At 41.2% G+C, this 24,641-nt stretch overlaps 1 protein-coding gene across 1 annotated transcript in view; it reads right to left on the bottom strand.

The window, feature by feature from the left end:
• Positions 1-720: 720 nt before the first annotated feature.
• LOC110300015 (carboxylesterase 1F) overlaps positions 721-24,641 on the bottom strand; it is a 28,170-nt gene continuing 4,249 nt past the window's right edge. The window contains exons 2-14 of the mRNA XM_021170046.1: positions 24,330-24,534; positions 23,200-23,344; positions 20,942-21,075; positions 19,084-19,237; positions 17,071-17,175; positions 16,335-16,439; positions 15,324-15,362; positions 14,839-14,979; positions 14,104-14,184; positions 13,762-13,909; positions 2,765-2,896; positions 1,343-1,415; positions 721-1,085 (exon numbers count right to left, since the gene is read on the bottom strand). Coding sequence (XP_021025705.1) covers positions 914-1,085; positions 1,343-1,415; positions 2,765-2,896; positions 13,762-13,909; positions 14,104-14,184; positions 14,839-14,979; positions 15,324-15,362; positions 16,335-16,439; positions 17,071-17,175; positions 19,084-19,237; positions 20,942-21,075; positions 23,200-23,344; positions 24,330-24,534 — 1,634 coding nt within the window. The 3' untranslated portion in view covers positions 721-913. The remainder of the gene's footprint in view (positions 1,086-1,342; positions 1,416-2,764; positions 2,897-13,761; positions 13,910-14,103; positions 14,185-14,838; positions 14,980-15,323; positions 15,363-16,334; positions 16,440-17,070; positions 17,176-19,083; positions 19,238-20,941; positions 21,076-23,199; positions 23,345-24,329; positions 24,535-24,641) is intronic.

The raw sequence follows: 24,641 nt of genomic DNA, 5'->3' as shown, positions 1-24,641 counted from the left end.
CACCTGCTTGTTCTTGAGGTCACTTGTCTTGAAGAGCTGGAATTTGGGGACAGAAGGTTCCCACAGGAACCAATTCAATCTCCTCATAGTCTAATCACAATGTTAAAAGTTGGAAGAGAAAGATGTCAGCCTTCTCACAAACTCCTCAGGGTAACTTGAGATCTCTCAGGGAAGAACTGAAGGCCAGAAAAGCCTGTACACTTATTACTGTTTACATTGCCATAATCAAATGACTGACAAAGGTGGGGTTTCTTTTGCTTCACAATCTGGGGGTGTAGCCCCGTGGGAGATAAGACTTCTAAGGTCTTAAACATGCATCTGAATTTTTCCATGAGCACTTGACAATATACATAGAGAAGTCTGTAGTGTTCCTTCAATATGCAGTTCCCATAGCTTTCAAACTCTCATATTCATCTCTCACTTCATCTCTAGAATGTTACTAAATGTTAGTATTGTTTGCCTTGATGCCGGATGATGTCTCCCATCTGAGGTATAAGAAAAGCCTAAATTCAAATCCTGTTTTTTTTTTTTTTTTTTCTGCAACATGTTTCTTTTCTCTTTGATTTCAAAGTAACTGTTTTGCTAAGGTACTTCTTGTGAAAGATCTTTTTTGTGAATTCTGTCTCCTTTCTCTCCCTTTTTTGTTTCTCCCTCCCTCCCCCCACCTCTTACTCTCTTTCTGGAATACATGCATTTATAGTCAGTCTAAAACACGGATACTTATTTGACCATATAAAGAACATTTATTCTCTACATTAAAGCTATAAATACAACATTTCCCTTCCCCGGGCTCTGCCTGTATCTATGACAAAGTTCTTCAGGGTCCTCCAAGATCCATCTTGGATTTGCATACACCGTTAGTGGAAGAACCATATCTTGGCTTCTCTGGTATAAGCCTGGCAGAGCTTTGCATTCACAGCTCATTGTGGTATGGCTGGGGTTGTTTCTTGGCCGGGGACCGTGTCCAGAAAGCCACTTCCTCTGCCTTCAGTCTCTGGGCTTGCTGGGTGGTGCCACCAATCTGAAGATATCCTTCTTTCTGGTCATACGTTGGCCAATGAGGCAGCCCTTTGCCATTAGGGTTCCTGGGAACAGAATCAAATAGAATTCCTCAAAGCTACTCTGTGATCTCTGCATTTGTAATGAGATTTATAGTGATTCCTGGATTATCTGTGCCCAACCATCTGTACATCACAGGAGATTGGGAGAAACGATGTAAGAGCAATGGTTTGAAGTGACTGAATTTGAGTTTATCACTAAACTTTAAAAACTGCTCTTCATCCCAATGAAGACCTTGAAGTCTTGTCCAATACCCCAGTCCCATCTTTGCCATCATACTTACCCATTCCGAGCAAAGTTGGCCCAGAATTTCATCACCATCTTGCTGAGATTGATCTCCTCTTCGGAGGCACCCTCTGTAAGAAAGGGCCAAGGGGTGGGGGGAGGAAGGGTAGTTAAAAACCCATCAGTGCTAAAAGCATAGCTCTTGAGCCCACCACCAGCAGAACTCAGGGTACTGTTTACAGGCAGAACTCTGAACCCTATTCTATACGGACTTAGTCAAAAGTCTACAGAGTCCTGGTCAACTGGTGCACATTTTCAGACTGAGGGGAACCGATCTAGGGTTTATCAGTGGGATGCAGCCCATCCAATACTGCCTTCATATTCCACGCCCATCCATTCATTCTTCCACACTCAGGGTAGAAATGTCACACCATGGAGTTTCCTCTACCCCATAATATTGTTGATTCTTAGGTCTTTTCTTAGTCTTGTAAACTTGTGAGTGTTGAAAATATAAAAATATGGATGTGCTAAGTTCTTCATTTAACTGGGAGCTTCCCATGACAACTGATGTGCCCTGAGAAGCTAGAGAGTGGATTAGGAGCCACGTGCAATTTCTGAAAGTCATAGGTTTAGAAGGGTTTTCTCCAAATATTAACTGTGTTAGAGTGTCATAATGTATTATTAACAATAATATAGATAAAAATTCACATACTCATATATTAAATATCTACATAGACTGGTAGACATACTTTGGTGGTTTGAATATGCTTGGCCCAGAGACTGACAATATTAGGAGGTGTAGCCTTGTTGGAGGAAGTATGTCACTGTGGAAGTGTGCAATTAGACCCTCCTTCTAACCATGTGAGAGCTGGTCTCCTCTGTTTGCCTTTAAAACAAGATGTTGAACTCTTAGCTCCTCCTGTGTGATGTTTGCCTGGGTGCTGCCATGCTCCTGCCTTGATGTTAACAGATTGAACCTCTGAACCTGTACCCTAGCCCTTGTTAAATGTCCTTATAAAAGTTGCTTTGGTTATGGTGTCTGTTCACATCAGTAAAACCCTAACTAAAACATATACTAATATATACCACATATATATGTGAATCTGATTTTAATTAGCATCAATTCTGACCTTACCTTCAGTCATGTTCTGGTATGTTATTTTTGAGTATAAGTTTGAGTATAAGTTCAAGAATGGGATTCTTGTCATCAAGTGGCCTATGTATGATATTCAACATCTCAACCTCTTGTTAATGGTCAGGATTGTGAGAGAAGTTATGCCGTGAAAACAGTAATATATATTCTTCTTCATGTATGTTAGGCCAGAAGAAAGAATAGCCATATCCATGCATACCTCACCCCCAATATACTGACTTAAGATATTAACATCAAGACTGGAGAAACTTGTTCAAGAATACCAAACCAAGGCTGGAGTCCAGACCTATTAATTCTACACATATACCAGCAAAGAGCTGCTATTACCTCTTAAAATTGGAGCACCGAAGACAGAGTAGACATCATCTGCATGGTCTCCTACTACATTCTTGGGTCTTTGGGGTGATGAGAAACTTGGGTAGTATTGATACTCATACATGTAGGTGGGAGCTCCAGTATCTGAAAAGACATGAATTCATAACAGTTCATGTTACTTGACAAACACCTAGATGGAATCAAGGCTCCTACCTTCAAAGGAAACCCCTGTTCCTAAGCACATCAGAAATCATCTTCAAGAAAGCCCATTGATTTGCTAGCATATGCATAGTTAACCAAAAGTAAAATGATATCTGAGTCTTATGTTAATGTAATTAAAATGAATATATACAATGAACCTGGTAAATATGTTCTATGAAAGTTAACAATAACACACTAGTGTTTGTTCATTTCAAGATCTACGACACACTGAATGTCTTCATTCCTCCTGGCTTTGAAAATTCCTAGAGACTGAACCAAATCTAAGTGTGTGTGTGTGACAATAATATTATCTATTTCTTAGTAGATTGCTTTTTAAGTTATCAGGTGAGTAGTTGGACTCCGGTATGGAACTCTCCAGCACTTTGCTTTATTCTCCTCCTTCCTCATTTCCTCCTTCCCTCTTGCTGGAACTTCCTTCTCCAATAAACCACTCTGCATTTATGTCACATGTGTTTTGTTACACTTTCTTACCCCTCCCCCTCCCTTCATCTCCCTCTCTCTCTTTCTCTCTCTCTCTCTCTCTCTCTCTCTCTCTCTCTCTCTCTCTCTCTCTCTCTCTCTCTCTCTAGCAAGCTACTGATTTATTCTATGTAATCAACATAGATTTTAAGCTGGGTGGTGGTGGCGCACTCCTTTAATCCCAGCACTTGGGAGGCAGAGAAAGGCGGATTTCTGAGTTTGAGGCCAGTCTGGTCTACAAAGTGAGTTCCAGGACAGCCAGGGCTATACAGAGAAACCCTGTCTCGTAAAACAAACAAACAAAAACAAAACAAACAAACAAAAAAAACACATAGATTTTAGCCCAGAAGCGAAAAATACACTGAGACTTTAGGTTTTTGGTTACTGAACTAATGAGTATTCGTTGAGTAAATGTCAGACACTCCCCTGTATAGCGGAAGTACAGTAGTGAGCCAAAGAGACAAGATGCTGTTTAATGATGTCTTCCTATCTCATGCTCCCCCTTTCTAGTTATACACACAAAGATACAGACACAGAGACACACACACAGAGACACATACATGTACACACACAGGCACACACACACATCACACACACACACACACCACACCACACCACACACAATCTAGGCTCCACATGTGACAGAAATGTGCTATTTGCTTTTCTGAGTCTGAATGTTTTCTTATGATAGAAATCATAAAGTTTTTCATCCATTTCCCTCAACTGCTGTCATTTTATTTTTCTTTATGGCTGAGGAAAATTCCATTGTGTGTGTATACTATATTTCTTTTAGCCATACATCTGTTGAAAATCACAGAGGACAGCTCCATGCCTTAGCAATTGTGAACAACACGGTAATAAACATGGGCGAGTAAGTACCTCTGTGATAGAAATCATTTAAGTACAAACTTGTTCAGAGATGTATCTTTTGTGTATTAGTAAGGCTGTCCTAAAGAAATGGGGCATTCAGAAATGAAGAACACTATATAAACAAAGGCTTATGGCATGAATTACCTCTAGATAGGCCTTGCAGAAATTATTGAATTCTTTAAAGTGAAACAGAAAGATACTGGTGATTAACAGGAAGCATGAGAGCACAGATATCAAAGGTACAAATTAATAACATAACAGTCTACAGACACTGGAGGACTGTAATGATGGTGTCAGACTGTATCCTCAGGCCACTCAAGTTCTGTAATGATGGTGTGAGAGACTCTGTGTCCTCAGTTCATAGGGTAACAGTGAAAATAGCACCAACAAATGCAGCTGAGAAGAATGAGCAGCAGCTCAAAGAAAGTGTCATTAACCAAAAAATGGAAATTCTGATGTCAAGGGTGTAAATTACATATAGCATAGACAAAGTGTGGGGCTCCTATATGCAAGCAAGGGCAAACTGTTACCAGCTTTAGGTGGGCTGCTGTGTGTGAGAGATTCTTGATTGTAAGCACAAGGCAATTACATGTAAAAATTAGGAAGGAGCACAAAGTCAAAGCAGAAAAGACTCTAAGCATTCCACCATGGAAAACCATCAAGCCTCAAGGGAGGGCAGCCAGATAGGTAGAAACAAAGTGATATTTTTAGAACAACAACAACAACAACAACAACAAAACATCTCAAGAAAATAACACTCTTAAGTCTTTGCTTATCAATAACTTTCTCCAAGGTACTCTCAAAAAAGAGAGACTTGCCCCTCTTTAAAGCACTTTGTATCTTCTGAAGGTGAAGGAACAAAAAGAGATATTATATTATATATTATATTATATTATATATTATATTATATTATATATTATATTATATTTATACAAGGATAGAAATATCACAGAGGAGAGGTAGCTACAGTTGTATGAAATGATAAAGTTCCAGCCAAAACTGTAAAGGCAGAGAAATAAAGATATTACATGCTGAATTCATGGGTTGATCTTAGGGAAGATAAAGATTTATATACAATAACAGGATGGAACTTCAATATCCCCACTCTTAAAACTGGGCAGATCATTCCCATAGGAAAAAAAATCAAGAAACACCAGGCTCAAGTGGCTTAGGGATAAAACATATAAATATTTCAGCAAAAATGTATAGATTATGCTAACCAATTTCAACATGAGACGGATGTTTTTTTTTTAATTTTTAATATTTATTACATATTTTCCTCAATTACATTTCCAATGCTATCCCAAAAGTCCCCCATAGCGCCCCCCACTTCCCTACCCACCCATTCCCATTCTTTTGGCCCTGGCATTCCCCTATATTGGGGCATATAAAGTTTGCAAGTCCAATGGGCCTCTCTTTCCATTGATGGCCGACTAGGCCATCTTTCGATACATATGCAGCTAGAGACAAGAGCTCCGGGGTTCTGGTTAGTACATCATGTTGTTCCAACAATAGGGTTGCAGATCCCTTTAGCTCCTTGGGTACTTTCTCTAGCTTCTCCATTGGAAGCCCTGTGATAGATACATCCAATAGCTGACTGTGAACATCCACTCCTGTGTTTGCTAGGCCCCAGCATCGTCTCACAAGAGACAGCTATATTTGGGTCCTTTCAGCAAAATCTTGCTAGTGTATGCAATGGTGTCAGCGTTTAGAAGCTGATTATGGGATGGATCCCTGGATACGGCAGTCTCTAAATGGTCCATCCTTTCATCACAGCTACGAACTTTGTCTCTGTAACTCCTTCCCTGGGTGTTTTGTTCCCAATTCTAAGAAGGGGCACAGTGTCCACACTTTGGTCTTCATTCTTCTTGAGTTTCATGCGTTTATCAAATTGTATCTTATATCTTGGGTATCCTAAGTTTTGGGCTAATATCCACTTATCAATGAATACATATTGTGTGAGTTCTTTTGTGATTGTGTTACTTCACTCAAGATGATGCCCTCCAGGTCCATCCATTTGGCTAGGAATTTCATAAATTCATTTTTTTAATAGCTGAGTAGTACTCCATTGTGTAAATGTACCATAATTTCTGTATCCATTCCTCTGTTGAGGGACATCTGGGTTCTTTCCAGCTTCTGGCTATTATAAATAGGGCTGCTATGAACATAGTGGAGCATGTGTCCTTTTTACCGGTTGGGACATCTTCTGGATATATGCCCAGGAAAGGTATTGCTGGATCCTCCGGTAGTACTATGTCCAATTTTCTGAGGATCCGCCAGACTGATTTCCAGAGTGGTTGTACAAGCTTGCAATCCCACCAACAATGGAGGAGTGTTCCTCTTTCTCCACATCCTCGCCAGCATCTGCTGTCACCTGAATTCTTGATCTTAGCCATTCTGACTGGTGTGAGGTGGAATCTCAGGGTTGTTTTGATTTGCATTTCCCTGATGATTAAGGATGTTGAACATTTTTTCAGGTGTTTCTCTGCCATTCGGTATTCCTCAGGTGAGAATTCTTTGTTCAGTTCTGAGCCCCATTTTTTAATGGGGTTATTTGACTTTCTGGAGTCCACCTTCTTGAGTTCTTTATATATATTGGATATTAGTCCCTTATCTGATTTAGGATAGGTGAAGATCCTTTCCCAATCTGTTGGTGGTTTTTTTGTCTTATTGATGGTGTCTTTAGCCTTGCAGAAGCTTTGTAGTTTCATGAGGTCCCACTTGTCAATTCTCGATCTTACAGCACAAGCCATTACTGTTCTATTCAGGAATTTTTCCCCTGTGCCCATATCTTCAAGGCTTTTCCCCACTTTCTCCTCTATAAGTTTCAGTGTCTCTGGTTTTATGTGAAGTTCCTTGATCCACTTAGACTTGACCTTAGTACAAGGAGATAGGAATGGATCGATTCGCATTCTTCTACATGTTAACAACCAGTTGTGCCAGCACCATTTGTTGAAAATGCTGTCTTTCTTCCACTGGATGTTTTTAGCTCCCTTGTGGAAGATCAAGTGACCGTAGGTGTGTGGGTTCATTTCTGGGTCTTCAATTCTATTCCATTGGTCTATTTGTCTGTCACTATACCAGTACCATGCAGTTTTTATCACAATTGCTCTGTAGTAGAGCTTTAGGTCCAGCATGGTGATTCCACCAGAGGTTCTTTTATCCTTGAGAAGAGTTTTTGCTATCCTAGGTTTTTTGTTATTCCAGATGAATTTGCAGATTGCATTTTCTAATTCCTTGAAGAATTGATTTGGAATTTTGATGAGGATTGCATTGAATCTGTAGATTGCTTTTGGCAAGATAGCCATTTTTACAATGTTGATCCTGCCAATCCATGAGCATGGGAGATCTTTCCATCTTCTGAGATCTTCTATAATTTCTTTCTTCAGAGACTTGAAGTTTTTATTATACAGATCTTTCACTTCCTTAGTTAGAGTCACGCCAAGATATTTTATATTATTTGTGACTATTGAGAAGGGTGTTGTTTCCCTAATTTCTTTCTCAGCCTGTTTATTCTTTGTGTAGAGAAAGGCCATTGATTTGTTTGAGTTAATTTTATATCCAGCTACTTCACCGAAGCTGTTTATCAGGCTTAGGAGTTCTCTGGTGGAATTTTTAGGGTCACTTATATATACTATCATATCATCTGCAAAGAGTGATATTTTGACTTCATCTTTTCCAATTTGTATCCCTTTGATCTCCTTTTGTTGTCGAATTGCTCTGGCTAGGACTTCAAGTACAATGTTGAATAGGTATGGAGAAAGTGGACAGCCTTGTCTAGTCCCTGATTTTAGAGGGATTGCTTCAAGCTTCTCACCATTTACTTTGATGTTGGCTACTGGTTTGCTGTAGATTGCTTTTATCATGTTTAGGTATGGGCCTTGAATTCCTGATCTTTCCAAGACTTTTATCATGAATGAGTGTTGGATCTTGTCAAATGCTTTTTCCGCATCTAAGGAGATGACCATGTGGTTTTTGTCTTTGAGTTTGTTTATATACTGGATTATGTTGATGGATTTCCTTATATTGAACCATCCCTGCATCCCTGGGATGAAACCTACTTGGTCAGGATGGATGATTGTTTTGATGTGTTCTTGGATTCGGTTAGCAAGAACTTTATTGAGGATTTTTGCATCAATATTCATAAGGGATATTGGTCTGAAGTTTTCTATCTTTGTTGGGTCTTTTTGTGGTTTAGGTATCAGAGTAATTGTGGCTTCATAGAATGAGTTGGGTAGAGTACCTTCTGTTTCTATTTTGTGGAATAGTTTGTGAAGAACTGGGATTAGTTCTTCTTTGAAGGTTTGATAGAACTTTGTACTAAACCCATCTGGTCCTGGGCTTTTCTTGGTTGGGAGACTATTAATGACTGCTTCTATTTCTTTGGGGGATATAGGGCTGTTTAGATCATTAACCTGATCTTGATTCAACTTTGGTACCTGGTATCTGTCTAGGAACTTCTCCATTTCATCCAGGTTCTCCAGTTTTGTTGAGTATAGCCTTTGGTAGAAGGATCTGATGGTGTTTTGGATGTCTTCAGGATCTGTTGTTATGTCTCCTTTTTCATTTCTGATTTTGTTAATTAGGATGCTTTCCCTGTGCCCTCTAGTGAGTCTGGCTAAGGGTTTATCTATCTTGTTGATTTTCTCAAAGAACCAGCTCCTTGATTGGTTGATTCTTTGAATAGTTCTTCTTGTTCCACTTGGTTGATTTTGCCCCTGAGCTTGATTATTTCCTGCTGTCTACTCCTCTTGGGTGAGTTTGCTTCCTTTTGTTCTAGTGCTTTTAGGTGTGTTGTCAAGTTGCTAATGTGTGCTCTCTCTAGTTTCTTTTTGGAGGCACTCAGAGCTATGAGTTTTCCTCTTAGAAATGCTTTCATTGCGTCCCATAAGTTTGGGTATGTTGTGGCTTCATTTTCATTGAACTCTAAAAAGTCCTTAATTTCTTTCTTTATTCCTTCCTTGACCAAGGTATCATTGAGAAGAGTGTTGTGCCGTTTCTACGTGTAGGTTGGCTTTCTATTATTTATTTTGTTATTGAAGATCAGCCTTAGTCCATGGTGATCTGATAGGATGCATGGGATAATTTCAATATTTTTGTATCTGTTGAGGCCTGTTTTGTGACCAATTATGTGGTCAGTTATGGAGAAGGTACCATGAGGTGCTGAGAAGAAGGTATATCCTTTTGTTTTAGGATAGAATGTTCTGTAGATATCTGCCAGATACATTTGATTCATAATTTCTCTTAGTTTCTCTGTGTCCCTGTTTAGTTTCTGTTTCCATCATCTGTCCATTGGTGAAAGTGGTGTGTTGAAGTCTCCCACTATTATTGTATGAGGTGCAATTTGTGCTTTGAGATTTACTAAAGTTTCTTTAATGAATGTGGCTGCCTTTGTATTTGGAGCATAGATATTCAGGATTGATAGTTCCTCTTGGAGGATTTTACCTTTGATGAGTATGAAGTGTCCCTCCCTGTCTTTTTTAATGACTTTGGGTTGGAAGTCAATCTTATCAGATATTAGAATGGCTACTCCAGCTTGTTTCTTCATACCATTTGCTTGGAAAATTGTTTTCCAGCCTTTCATTCTGAGGTAGTGTCTATCTTTTTCTCTGAGATGAGTTTCCTGTAAGCAGCAAAATGTTGGGTCTTGTTTGTGTAGCCAGTTTGTTAGTCTATGTCTTTTTATCGGGGAGTTGAGTCCATTGATATTAAGAGATATTAAGGAAAAGTAATTGTTGTTTCCTGTTATTTTTGTTGTTAAAGTTGGCATTCTGTTCTTGTGGCTGTCTTCTTTTAGGTTTGTTGAGGGATTACCTTCTTGTTGTTTCTAGGGTGTGGTTCCTGTCCTTGTATTGGTTTTTTTCTGTTATTATCCTTTGAAGGGCTGGATTCGTGGAGAGATTATGTGTGAATTTGGTTTTGTCGTGGAATACTTTGGTTTCTCCATCTATGTTAATTGAGAGTTTGGCTGGGTATAGTAGCCTGGGCTGGAATTTGTGTTCTTTTAGTGTCTGTATAACATCTGTCCAGGATCTTCTGGCTCTCATAGTCTCTGGTGAAAAATCTGGTGTAATTCTGATAGGCTTGCCTTTATATGTTACTTGGCCTTTTTCTCTTACTGCTTTTAGTATTCTATCTTTATTTAGAGCATTTGTTGTTCTGATTATTATGTGTCGGGAGGTATTTCTTTTCTGGTCCAGTCTATTTGGAGTTCTGTAGGCTTCTTGTATGTTCATGGGCATCTCTTTCTTTAGATTTGGGAAGTTTTCTTCTATAATTTTGTTGAAGATGTTTGCTGGTCCTTTGAGTTGAAAATCTTCATTCTCATCCACTCCTATTATCCGTAGGTTTGGTCTTCTCATTGTGTCCTGTATTTCTTGGATGTTTTGAGTTAGGATCTTTTTGCATTTTACATTTTCCTTGATTGTTGTGCCGATGTTCTCTATGGAATCTTCTGCACCTGAGATTCTCTCTTCCATCTCTTGTATTCTGTTGCTCATGCTCGTATCTTTGGTTCCAGATTTCTTTCCTAGGGTTTCTATCTCCAGTGTTGCCTCATTTTGGGTTTTCTTTATTGTGTCTACTTCCCTTTTTAGGTCTAGTATGGTTTTGTTCATTTCCATCATCTGTTTGGATGTGTTTTCCTGTTTTTCATTAAGGACTTCTACCTGTTTGATTAGGTTATCCTGTTTTTCTTTAAGGATTTGTAACTCTTTAGCAGTGTTCTCCTGCAATTCTTTAATGGATTTTTGTGCTTCCTCTTTACTGTCTTCTACCTGTTTACCAGTGTTCCTTTGTATTTCTTTAAGTGTGTTATTAAAGTCCTTCTTGAAGTCCTCTACCATCATCAGGAGATATGCTTTTAGATCCGTGTCTAGCTTTTCCGGTGTGTTGGGGTGCCCTGGACTGGGCGAAGTGGGAGTGCTGGGTTCTGATGATGGTGAGTGGTCTTGGTTTCTGTTAGTAAGATTATTACGTTTACCTTTCGCCATCTGGTAATCTCTGGGGTTAGTTGTTGTCGTTGTCACTGGTTAAAGATTGGAGCAGAAGCTGTGTTCCACTCACCAGCAGTCTCAAAATCCTGTGGCGGGGGTCGTGGGTAGCTGGTGGTACCCCAGTGCTGGTCCAGCCGGAAGAGGCCTGTGGTCCTACTCAGGCCGGTTTTCTGCTTCCCTAACTAATGCAGTCTCAGGTCCCGTGCGCAATTGGATTGGAGCAGAAGCTGTGTTCCACTCTCCAGAAGTCTTAAGATCCTGTGGCGGGTGTTGTGGGTAGCTGGCGAGTGTCAGCCGACCCTGCGCCCTAGCTACCCAGGTACTTTTCTGACCGGAAGAGGCTTGTGGCCCTATGTAGGCCGGATTTCTGCCTCCCCAACCAGAGCAGTCTCAGGTCCCGCGTGATTGGACTGGAGCAGAAGCTGTGTTCCACTCACCAGCAGTCTCAAAATCCTGTGGCGGGGATCGTGGGTAGCTGGTGGGTGTCAGCTGACCCTGCGCTCTAGCTCCCCTGGTGCTGATCCGGCCGGATGAGGCCTGTGGCCCTCGAGACGGATGTTTTTTTAAACTCCTACACTACGTTCTTCAGAAATATATTTCACATGAAGGCACAAGAAAATCTTCATTAAAGTTAACAGGAATGAAATTATAGCAAATATCTTTTCGGAAAGGAATAGAGAGAACCAAAATCATAAGAAAGATGAGTTTTATAATTTTCTTTAATTATAAAAGTTAAAATATTTATGATCAAGTCAGAGAAGTAGGCAAGTAAAGAGCAGATCAGAAGCAACTTAGGAAGATTTGGAAAATGTTTTACTAATGGAATGCTGGCCTAGTGTACTAGAGGAAGTAGGTTCAACCCCCAGGACCACACACACACAGATTCACAGATTCACAGACTCATACACACACAAACACACACACAGAATCACAGATTCACAGACACATATAGAGAGACAGAGACACATAGAGAGACAGAGAGGCAGAGACAAAGACAAACAAATAAGCAGGCAGCAAGGAGAGTGATTTATGAAATTATAAAAATGTACAAAATGCCTGCCTTTGGACCTTTGCCTGCCTGCTGGGAGTAGAGGAGTTCAGGGTAGAGTTCAGGGATCCAAGAGAAGTTCCATGAAATGATTCACAAGCTTCCATCCCCTGTATGCCAGAACAGCAAGGACACTGCAGTTACAGAGGCAATAGCCCCCTACTCGCCCTTCCTGTACACAGCACTGTGTGGAGCCTGCTAGAGCAATCCCATTCAGAATCCAAATGACATTCTTCAGGAAAACAGACTGAGCAATCTTAACATTCATACTGGAGCACAAGAAAACCCATATAGATAAAGCAATGTTGACTAGTAGGAATACTGTTGCTGGAGGTATTGCGATATCTGATATCAAGATAGCCTTCAGAACCATAGCATTGAAAGTAGAAAGGTACAGAAAGAGATACATGGATGGATGAGATAGAATAGAGGACCCAGATACAATACTGCATGACTACAAACACCTGACTTTACAAAAGTCCCCCAAAACACACATGCTAGGAAAACTGGGTATCTCTATATTAAAGAATGAAGTTTGATCCTTATTTCTCAGCTTGCACAAGAACAACTCCCAGTGGGTGAAGGTCTTCAACCTAAGATTTGAAACAGTGAAACAGAGGAAAAAGTAGAGTACACAAGTCAAGGTGTATAGACAGGACTTTCTTTCTGAATAAGATTGCAATTGTTGAAAGAATAAGCCTAGTAATCAACAAAATGAGATTTAATAAAATTAAAAATAGATTTTGTACAGCAAATGAAACCTCAGTCAACTGAAGAAGCAGCCTATACAATGGGTGGGGGAACTCTGCCATTTGTATCTGACAGAGAATTAATACCTAGAATATAAAAAAAAATAAAACCCAAGAAACTAAATATCAAGAAAGTAAACACAATAAAAAAAATAGGCCATGGAACTGAAATCTTGTTGTGTTACAAACGATGGTCTTGACCTTCTGCTCCTCCTGCCTCTTATCTTTGGTGATGCCTGCATCTTTATTGATGGTCTAAAGGCAGCCACCAATAAAGAAAGCATTCAAGTTCAACATTTAAAAAAATCTCTAATACTATAGTTCAAGTGGTAAGATTGAAGGTATATGCCCTACCCCAGTGTGTAGGATGCTGGGGATTGAACCCACGGCTTTGTGCATGTTAGGCAAGCATTCCAGCAGCTAATATGAACATCCTACACATCCCTGGCATTGTTTACTGCTATCAACTACCAAGTTAACTATTTGCATTCGCACCTCATCCTCAGTTTATTGATTAGAAAACAAAACAAAGCGGGACCTCTGCTGAGTCAGACTTGCATGCTGACTCTAAGAACTTTCCACATCTGTCTATCCGAGGGAGTATGCAGCTTAGAGACCATAGCAGGTGAATCTTCGTCTCTCTCCTGTCCAACTTCTGGGACTTACCTCTGTGACCACGGGACACAATCACCGATGGAACACCAAATGCCACATCCCCAATTGCGTCGAGAACTCCCTCTCTGATCTGATCAGGGTCATCACTACCTTTTGTGTACTTCTCAACAGCAACTGGAATAATATCCTCTGGTATGGCCTGAAATAGATGTCAAAAGTGATCACCAGCCTCTCCCACGGGTTGAGACTTCATTGAGCCTGACCCTCCTGTGACCTGTGTAAATCCTTCCTGGGGTGATGCAGTGAGAGACATTAAATTGATCTGTAATTTGGCCCAATCCTTCCAAATATCTGTATTTCTCAGCCAGTGGCCATGGATCCCTAGATGCTTACAGTCATGGAAGCAAGTTGCTCCAGGAGTGCAATGGCTTTCTTCTTGTCCAATTTTACATCAGCTGGTAGAAATCCCATCATCTATTGAAAAAGTAATTAAGCATTTGTGAGTGCTCAGAAATGAACAGAAAGAGAAAATTGAGAAAGCCATCCTCTTAATGTGGGATGAAGGCTCTAGCTATTCATCCAGTGAGTTTGGGTCTCTCATGAGTTTGACAAAAAGAAATTAATGAAGCCAATGTTTTTATACAGAGAAATTCAAGGAAGAAACTGAAGGCACCCTACATACTTGCTTATGTCTGGGAACAAGATCCCTAGAAAACACTTATTCAAAGTTAAAGCAGAAGCAAAGAGTTCAGAGACAGAAGCACAGGTCATACCCTTCCCCACAAGCTCAGTTCCTGATGTTTGGGTCTAGGATTTGCCTCACAAACCATGAGAATACGCAGTCAGACAGGAATAGTTTACTGAGATATGCCCCAGGACTAATTGACCAGGGTCACAGTTCAGAGTTGGGAACTGAACCATGACCCCCAGTTAGAGTTCCCAAGCCTGTGCATCTCAGTTGGATCATGCCAGAGAATGTTTCCTTGGATGAATACATTAGAGCAATGGGAATAGCTGCTCCAGACACAAGGCAGGGCTTAAAGACAGAATTCATGAGAACACAGAGTAGAGGTATGATAGCAGCAGGCTAGTGGACAAGCATCTGTCTAAATGTCTGTTCCTGCTCACTGTTGGCAGAAGCCAGCCACATTCTTGCTTGTTGATTCCCACAATGTAAGGCACAGTGTTGAAGTTCTTCTCAGACAGGATCTCTTTGGGGTCCTTTGGTAGCACCACTCCATCAAACACACTTGTCACAAACTGGTGGCTCTGTGTAAGAGAGCAGTGCAGTGTCAGAAATCTCACACATCTCTCGCTATGTCCTTCTAAGGGAATAGCTGGAACATAGACCCCATGACCAGGAAGTGCACAGAAATCTGTGTCTCTTAGAAGGCCTGTGAGCCACAGAGACCAAACATTTGGCATTTGTGAATGATAAGACTAAAATAAGTAGCTAAGTGAAAGGAGAGAGGCACTTTCATTAAACATGTAGCATGTATAAAGACTTTATTTATTCATAAACACACACACACAAGGATTGTGATTCCACAATCAGAAATTATTTCAATCACCATCTAAGACTGTTACAGCTATAAACTTTAAAAGGTCCTTACATTTTTGGTATCTCCTTGTAAACTCAGTTTATACAGATTCTGTGGACACAAAGAAAGTGGTTATGGTTAGAGTCTTCCTGGTATAGGCTACATCTTCTCAAGCAGGATAAGTGAAACCTACATGGCATCATCTCAGTCCATGCACATGGTGGAGCAGAATGGGGTCCATAGTGGGGTAGCAGTAGGAATTAACTTGTGCTAAAACCCAGCATCAGAGTCACTGAGGCTCTGAGAGGATGCCCCACTCTGAGCTGGCATCCTCCTTCAGCCCTATCCCTATCTCTTCTGGTAACAGCACCCCAATTTTTCTGTTAAGAAAATGTAGAGGCGAGGTGACTTCAGTAGCAAGATGTTTTAAATTTGATGTGATAGTCTCACACTATTGCTAGATAGACAATGGATCGGCAGAATGGGGTGAATCATCTGCTCCTGCCCTTGTGCTACTCTGTCTTCATGAGTTCAGAATGTGAGCTGGATTGCTATGTCTCAGAACACAGGGGACAGCTCAAAGATGGATATAAGAGAGTGCTAGTCAGATAGACCTTGACTCTTCAGGAGCGTTAGGAAGAATAGATAGTTCCTTAGCACACAGGATATGAGTGTAGATTGCTGATGTGCTTAAATATTATAGGAGGCAAACATGTTTCAGAAGGAAGCCAACAAAACAGTGGGAAGCTGGGGTGTAAATTCTTATCTTTAGAGCACCTGGAACAAGATACGCTCTTTTATTTGAGTTATTTGATGTAAATTTACAACCCATTCCTTTTCCTGTTCAAGGCTTCTAACTTGAGTGTTTGTTGACAATAGAAAACCCCAACTCCTACAAGCTCTCAGATGCTCATTACAACCCACCACAATGGAGGGGATTTCAATGCTATTCTATCTAATGGGTCTGACCTAAGTGTGTGCTATGGTTAGACTATCACATGGTCCACACTGGCTAAAGAACAGCCGAATTATCAAAGCTTGTGTGTAAGCCAGTAGAGGTAGTTCACTAGACTACACACCCACCAATTTATGCATGATCTCTAAGAGCTCCTCCTCCGTCTTCTGGCGCATGCAGTGAACAATGACGGCAGACGTGGTGGTCTTACAGCCAGCAGTAACAGCAATTTGCTGCAAGAGATAACAGGCACCCGAAGATGTCAAGAGCAGCATCAGTACCTTCCACTGATATAGACAGGTTCTACCCTAAGTGCTACTTCTGAAGACAGAAAATGTTTCCTGAAAACACTCTAGATCAATAGACTTTCCATACAGGCACAACAAAATGTTGCCTCTGTTCTTGTTTTTAATGAGTATCATGAACACATCTGAGCTTGTTGTCTTAACTTTTAAAATACATTGTTGCAAAAATGAATATCATAAAGGAAGCCCTGTGCAGTGGATAAAAGGCAAGGAATCCATTATTTCACTCTCCCCTTCAGATCCACTTCCTCCATTTACAGGACTTTCAGCCTTTCTAGTTTCCAGCATCTGTTACATAAGGAGAGCCAATACACTTGCCTCAGAGGGCAACCTGTCTTCCCATGCAACCCATGCATAATTGCAGAGCATCTGAATAACTTGACTTGCAAGAAGAAACTTCAGAACCTACAGAATGTGGTTTAGATGGAGCCCTAGAAGTAATCTCTGTTCAGCCATTCTCACTTTGGAAATCCCTGGAGCACATAGCTGAGTCCTGTGACCAGAAGGACCCCTGACAACTCCAAGAAAGAGTATGGTGATTTTCCAGGGTAGGACCTACCTCAGTGATTGGCCTCACATCCTTGGTAAACATTCCAGGAATGAAGGCCACACCACTCTCAGAAATGGCCCTTTGGAAGAGGTTCTTGGACAATGGGGACAATATCTGTCATGAGAAGAAGAGGGGAGTTTATGTTTACAGGGGATTCAATGTCATCCACTTACCCTCTGAATGCTCCTCTGCCCTGGTCAATCTTGAAGACTCTGGCCATAAGACTCTGCAAAAGAAACTCAGTGGAGTGGAACTAGGGTGTAGAGTAAGAAACCATAGAGAATGTGTTTAGCAAGTGCCTATGATAACAAGAAAAACTACTTAAAAGACATTTTGACAATTCCTAGCCACAAGTTCTGTCTGAGAATTTTTGTTATGTTGAGTTTATACAAAAAATAATGATCATGGGAAAAAAGAAATGAGGATTCAACTTCAGGGTAGAACAATTAATGATCCAAGTTAACATGGAATATGGAATGAAGAGAGGGAAGAAGGGTGAAGGAAGGCAGGAAATGGTGGTATCCCCATGGAAAGACATTTACTTTGTATCCTATTGTGTATAATGGAAACAATGGGAGATATCCCAAAATCCAAATATTTGAGATATTCAATAAACATCAATTCATATCTTACCATGGAACTCTGTAATTATAGTAATAACACTGTATGAGTGTTTAATGCCTGAGGAGATATTTATGTCATACTGCATTTTAAAGAAGAGCTTCATTGTTAAAAAAAAAAAAAAACCACCACAATTAGATTATAAGATTCACAAGATGCACAGAAAAATAATAAACAAAAAAACAAATAAATAAATAAATAAGTGATAGATGGATATATAGACAGGCATATAGGTAAATTTGCTGAAACAATAAGAGATAGGGCAAGATATCTATAGTGAAAATATAAGAGTCACGGGGCTATAGATGACATTATTCTCTTTAATGTTCATCTGTAATTTTTCTTTTTTCAATTTAAATATGTATGTATAAAATGCAATCACCGAGTTTTATGTTCTGTTTAACTCTGTAGTTTCGTGTAGCTACCAGAACTTTCTATAACATCCCCTTTACTCCCATTTTCCATAGAAGCATTTTTCACAACTCAGTTTGTGTGCTTTGCACATCCATTACCCATTCTTCTCTGTCCCACCCTCATATGCCCTTCTTCTCAGTCACTTCCCACGAAAGAACCCACCCTTCTGCTCTAAACTCTGATGCCCACCCTGGTAGTTATAGGCAAGCCATAAGGCTATCTCATAGAAAATCTTTTCTTCTTTCCACACTTGAGTCCCCTACCATATAGATCTATATTGGATCCAAACAATTACTTCTTCCGATTTGTTGTTTATCATCAACATTATTTCCCAACAAGGTAAGCCCCAGCCCTAGCTTAGAAGATGCTGGTAGTTGATAGTAACCCCAGAGAGGAAGGGTTCATTTTCAGTAAGAGTGTGGCCCTGGTCGATTGACACAGTGAAGGCCACACCTCCTCGGGTATATGGACAACATAAACTATATATGATGAGTTTAAATTTTTAAAAAGGGGACACAAAGTTAAGTGGGGACTTGGGGGGGCAGGTGAATATGCAGGACATAGGGAATGGAGAATTTGAATATCATCAAAATTCACTGAATGAAAGTCTCAAAAACTAATAACAAAAGTATTACAAAGCCAAAGTCTTCTCTGCAACTTGTTTCTTGAATAATCAGGTTAAAGATTTGAAAAATATCGTAGACAAAGGGAAAAAGAACTCAATTAAGTGAAGAGGCCAGGGCTGTCATTACTCCAAACTAGAACTGGAGATGTATACAGCTCTAGGGATATCAAGTAAAATTCCAAGTTTCCTAGGAACCAAATGCCATTAGTTTGGTTGTAGGCAACTGATGATTTAATATTGTGCAGGAAGTAAACTCAACACCAAATACAGGTTTGAGACCAGCAATTGGCTGGTCTCTGAAGGTCCCATCAACAGCCACGTTAGCAAGATTTGACATGAAGTATGGTACCCAAGATACTTACAAGAATTGAGACACTGTAACCTCCTGCTGACTCTCCAAAGATGGTCACAGAGCCTGGGTCCCCACCAAAGTTGGCAATGTTGTCCTGGACCCAGTGCAGAGCAGCCACTTGGTCCAAATGACCCCAGTTTCCCTGACTGTGTTCATCCCCTGTACTGTAAGAGACATAAAAGGTACACATTGTGCGGCAGGGATCTTAGGACCATATGTGCACTGGGGTTGTGTCCTTTGCAACTTTCTGGAATTCAGGTGAGATCAGCAACTCTGACATAGGAATCTTTCTCTGCATTAAGCTGTCACTCATTATTCTGACAATTCTGTACTAAGAATCCAGCATACATCCAACTCTGGTGTGAGGGCCACAGCCTCTCTTGAAACAAAGTTAAAAAAAAAAAAAGAAGAAGAAAGAAAGGCAGCATTCCGCTCATAGCACAGAACAGACAGATAAAATGAGAATATGGTGCCAGCCACTGGAGAAAGTAAGTCAGGTAAGGAAAGAAGCAATGGCAGGTCTGGGATGTGTTTTAGGCTTGTACCAGAGAAAACCCTCTTGACTTGGTTGCCTGTGATAGAGTACTAAGTAAAATGAGCACCCAGGGCTTTGTAAATATCCAAAGAAGAGAATTTCAATTAAGATTGGTAGCAGGAATAAAGGCCTTGGGGCTGGAGAACAAAAACATGTGTGCAAATTCTGTGCAATGCAGGTAGAGGCAGTGCTGTGAGCCTTAGAACAGCTTCTGCACCACTGCAATTCATGTGAGTGTTATGCAAAGGCACAACATGTGTCAGAAAGACATTGTTTCACTCAGTATTCTGGACACAGAATGCAGCAGCTATCATGTCAAAGTTCTAAGTTTGATTAAAATGACCTTTATAACATTAACCCACCCCCAAGGCTTTGCTAGGTAGAAAAGTGGGTCCAAAGCAAGTGAGTGGAGCATATATTTTTAAAGATAGACTTGCAAGGATCTGTTGCCTGCCTGGGGAAAAATGGCATGAGCCAAGAGTCCAGGATGGAAGTAAACCCTTGTGAGCAAATGGGTGCTTGCAACAGCCACAGCTGTTATACTCTGTACACGTCTAGAGAAGAACAGGAGGTAGATAAAAGGACTACATAGGATTTAAAGGAGAATCAGGGGTCACAAATTAGGTGGAGGTGTTGCTGGAATCATTCAAAGTATTTATAGAGAGAGAGAAGGAAGCACACAGACACTGAGGTCAAGGAAAGGGAGACAGAGAAGGAGTAGGCATGGCAACAGCAAGGAAGAGGACAGCAAGGCCAGGGCAAAGAACCTTCTCACTGTAGCTAGTGTTATAAGCTATATGAATAAGAGGTTGGGATGAGCACCTGGAAGGTTGCAATGAGTTTCTAGGTTAACAGCTTGGCTGCATGCATATTCAATGGTTTGGATCTGCTCTTTGCCCCTAGAGCTCATGTATAGAGACTTTGGTTCCTAATGTTCTAGGCTTATTCAGTGTTGGAATTTGTAGAAGGTGAGGTCTTTCATTGGGTGCACTGTACGCTCAGTGAAGGAGTCTGTATGCTCAGGGAAATCATGCTATATCCCAAGAAAGAAAATTGTTACCAAAAGGAAAAGACTGACTTTTCATTTTCTTGGCTTTCCTGATTTACCATGTGGAGTCTATCCCATGGACTCAGTTCCATCATGATGCATTATATCTTAGGGCCTCACCCTACACCCAAGTCTGAATAATGATGCAGTCCTTGGTATCCCACCACTCCAAACATTGAAGTAAATAGACCTGGTTTCCTTACCACTGAGAAATGTTAAATACGTTGCTGTAGAGCTAATCAATATAGCAGCCAATCTGTAAAGAGTAGTGTCCACAAACCCTACCTGAAGAATCCCCAGATACTCAGACGATATTGAATGGCCACCACCACCACATTTTCGTATGCAGAGAGGGCCCGTCCATCAAAGCTTGATGCCCCACCCAGCTTCAGTCCACCTCCATGGATCCACACCATCACCTAGTTAGCAAGAAAAGAATCATACTTGCTCCAGGAAATAGAATTGGGAAGGGGGTCAGAAGATGTCTGGTTTAATTTTCCTGGTTTGATTTTCCTGGCCTGGCCCTGATTCAGGGCATGATGCTCAAAGTTCACCAGGGCCTAGCTGGGTTGCCAAAGTAATATTGTCTTTCATCCTCAACTTACCTGGTTAGAAGCCAGGATGTCACCTCATTCAATGTCCCCACCTTTCTTCTGAGACCTATGTGCCAAGTCTTCCCAGGGTTCTTCTAACTGAAAGCATCATTATGTGAACAACAACGGGTGAAGGTTTTGTCTATTCCCAGCCCTCTGACATCCTGGAAGGTGGTCAATTCTTACAGCTGAGTCTTTTAGCTTCCATCACTTTTACCTGTGATGTGCCTACATGCTCATCTCCAGACCCCGATTAGTACCCTCCCCTGTGCCTTTACTGCTCCATCTCTCCACCACAGTCCTCCCCATCTTGCTAATCCCAGTTTACATCCACCTTCACTTGTCAAGCCTTCAGCCATCTGGCTATTAAGAGTGTCTATACCAGGTTCTTTTTGAGGACTTGAGGCTGATCGGGGAATAAAATAACCTTTAATTTATGGCTTCAGAACTTAAAGAGGTCACATTTCATAGAACTGAGAGAAGATAATGTTGAAATTTTATAGGACATTATAAGGCACTGTTAATAAGGAAAGAGAAGGTAATCTGAGCATGGTAAAATGATTATGGTCTATAATACAGAAACAAAGATTACCCCATTTGATAGATAGAAAAACTGAGTCACCTCTACCGGGGATTCCACAGCTAATGAAATGTACAAGTAAGGCTTGAGCAGCCATCTGGCCCCAGCACCACAGCTGAGCTCCTAAGCAGTGCAGCTCAGGCCCACCATTCAATGATCTGGCTCAGGAGCCAGGCCCTCCCGTAGCTCTGACTAGACGGTCAGTGCTTCTGTGTTCTCTGCCAGGACTTGGATGCAGCTCAGCCGCCACTAAGGAATATTTACAACACGTGAGGAAAAATGAGGCTCAGAAGGCAAATGATTCCTGCTCTTTCTTGCAAGTAGAAGCAGATCCAGAATCTATGTCCAGACCCCATGTCTCTAGAGCCTGTGTACATAGCTGGACAGTTCCTTGCTTTCCACACTCCATGCACTTCTTTTTCTCCTCTCCTTGGGCTCTCTACAACCTACATGGAAGGTCTGAGTTAAGCTCATCTTCGAGTAAAGATGAGTCAGCAGGTTGACCAATGACATGTTGGGGCTCTTATCCTATGTGTCTGCCATGATCCATGAAGGCAAGGTTACGCAAAACTCTTCGGGTTCTTGCCTCTTCTGACTCTAAATCTGGCTGTATGGATGCAGAGTCCAAAACAGAAGGGGAGCAAATGAGTGGGGGATGAGATTTGTTCCCACATCCTTGCACAATGCAAACATGTTTCAGGTGAAATCGTGATTCTGGTGACTTCTGCTTCCTCCTACACTTCTGAGTTCTGCTCCAGATGCTCCCAGGAGACTGGGTAGAAGCTCACACCCTCTTTTATTCCACTTCAAAGATATCTCTTTTATAGTAGTTTCTCCCCAGGACTCTGCTCTGTAACTGGCAGCCTACCCTACTCTGGCCTCCTCATTTCTATGAAAAACGCTGACTCATTAGGCCATCAGCATGTGCCAAGGGCAACCAGGGAGGGGAAAGAGCTACATACAATACAATCATGTGGGTGGCAAAGGATATGAAAAGTGCTTATGAGATCGTCCCAGACTCCTCCCTCCACACTGCTATCATGTCTAAGTAATGTGAGGAGAAAGGCGGCACACACCTCCTTACCAGCCTCTGCCTAAAGCACAGGCATGAAGATCAAAGACATGAGCTCTTGTCCTGTCACCCTGTCACTCCTTCTGTGTTCTCTCCCTTTCCTACATGAGTTTTTCTGTCTTGTTTGTCTGTTTGTTTAATTATTTATTTATTTCTGTTTGGTGGAAGGAAGCTCTTGGTCTCTGACTCAGTCCTGGCATGTCTACCCTTGTGTCTAGATACCTTCATCTCCTTCCAGTCACGCCAAAGACCCAGATGCTATAGCAAATAGGACTAGATTAGTGCTTTCGAAAATTACCGGTAGCCTACTGTTCTTTGAAAAGTCCGCAGGAGTGTAAATATTTAGGTACAGGCAATCTTCAGAAAATTCAAGATGGATTTTCTCCTTTCTATTGGTTATGAGGTCATTCACCACCTGTCCTCTAGCTGCATCTTGGGAGCACCTGGAAGGGAGAGTGAACACCTGAGATTCCAACATATAGAAATGGGAGATATCACCTGAGCTTCAACCTTGTACTAGGATGTTTGTGCTTATAAATGGAGGGCTAGAACCCAGTATCATTAGTAAGAGGGACTTTACTGGTAAGTGGTGGGAACCCAGTGACCCCCCAATCCAGTAGAGAAGTACCTGGCATCTCTCCCTTTCCTTGAGCCTTTGAGACACTTTGAGTAATTGAGAGATGTTCGTAGTCTGACCTACCCAGGATATGATAATCTCACCAGTGTTTGTATAGTGCTTTGCTCTTGGCTAGCCCTAGTGCAGTGGGCTGAGGGTGGCTTTCTTCTAGTGTTTATGAGATTTCTGTGAATCCAGGAACTATACCAATAACTGTTTATCCTGTTGCAAGTCATGGCTGACATCTTTATGGAATGATTCCAAAGACCTGCATTCTAGTTGTTAGTCACTGACATGTTAGACAATATTGGTTCAGTGCTTTTTCCTTCTCTGTGCCCAGAGCAGGTAAAAAGAGCTTGTGCTCCAGCTGCAAGTAAAGCCAATGCTATCTCTAATGACCTCTATCAGCCTCTTATGCAAGAATACCTGTTGGCGTCATTAATGAGAGATCACAAAGGACCAATGTAGAATAGATATGGAGTTTGTGGGAGTTAGTGAGTCACTGTGGCACCCCAGGCACGGATTTTAATTTTCCTTATATACTAATTCATTTAAGCTAATACTAAGTAACTAAGTTATTTAATTACTAACACATTAGTGCTGCCCACCTATCCCTAGTTCTGTTTAATACTGTCACTTTAGAGAGGTGCTGAACAGAAGACTCTAGAAAATAATGAAAGGCCTGTAATGTTTCTAAATTACTCTTGAGGGTTCCAGAAGAACTGCTATCTGGCCAGAGGATGACTCCTTTCTGCATTATATAAAGACAGATGCTCTCAGAGAATGAGGTTGGACTCATGTCAGCAGCTTACATAGGCGGGTAGGTGGTGGCATTCTTCACGAAGCTCCAGGGCTCTGCAGGCTGCGGTGGAGCAAACCTCAGGGATCCAAGAGGAGGCTTGGCAAAGGGGATTCCCAGGAAGACTGCCACAGGCTGTGAAAATCCTTCTACGTTCATGTGTTTTCCCAGGACTTTACCATGAGCAGTGTCTACCACAGGTGGTGAAGAGGGATTTCCTAGTGAACATGGAGGATTGATAAGATCAGACCTGGATTCCAAAGTCACGGAGGAAAAAGAACTGCTAGGACAAACAGAAACCTTTGGTTTCCTTCTTAGAAACCTC

The sequence above is a fragment of the Mus caroli genome, unplaced genomic scaffold, assembly GCF_978045245.1.
Source record: "Mus caroli unplaced genomic scaffold, Mus_caroli_1 scaffold_10, whole genome shotgun sequence".
NCBI lineage: Eukaryota > Metazoa > Chordata > Mammalia > Rodentia > Muridae > Mus > Mus caroli.
Note: the sequence above shows the minus strand (reverse complement) of the source record. Positions and strands in the feature narration are given on the sequence as shown.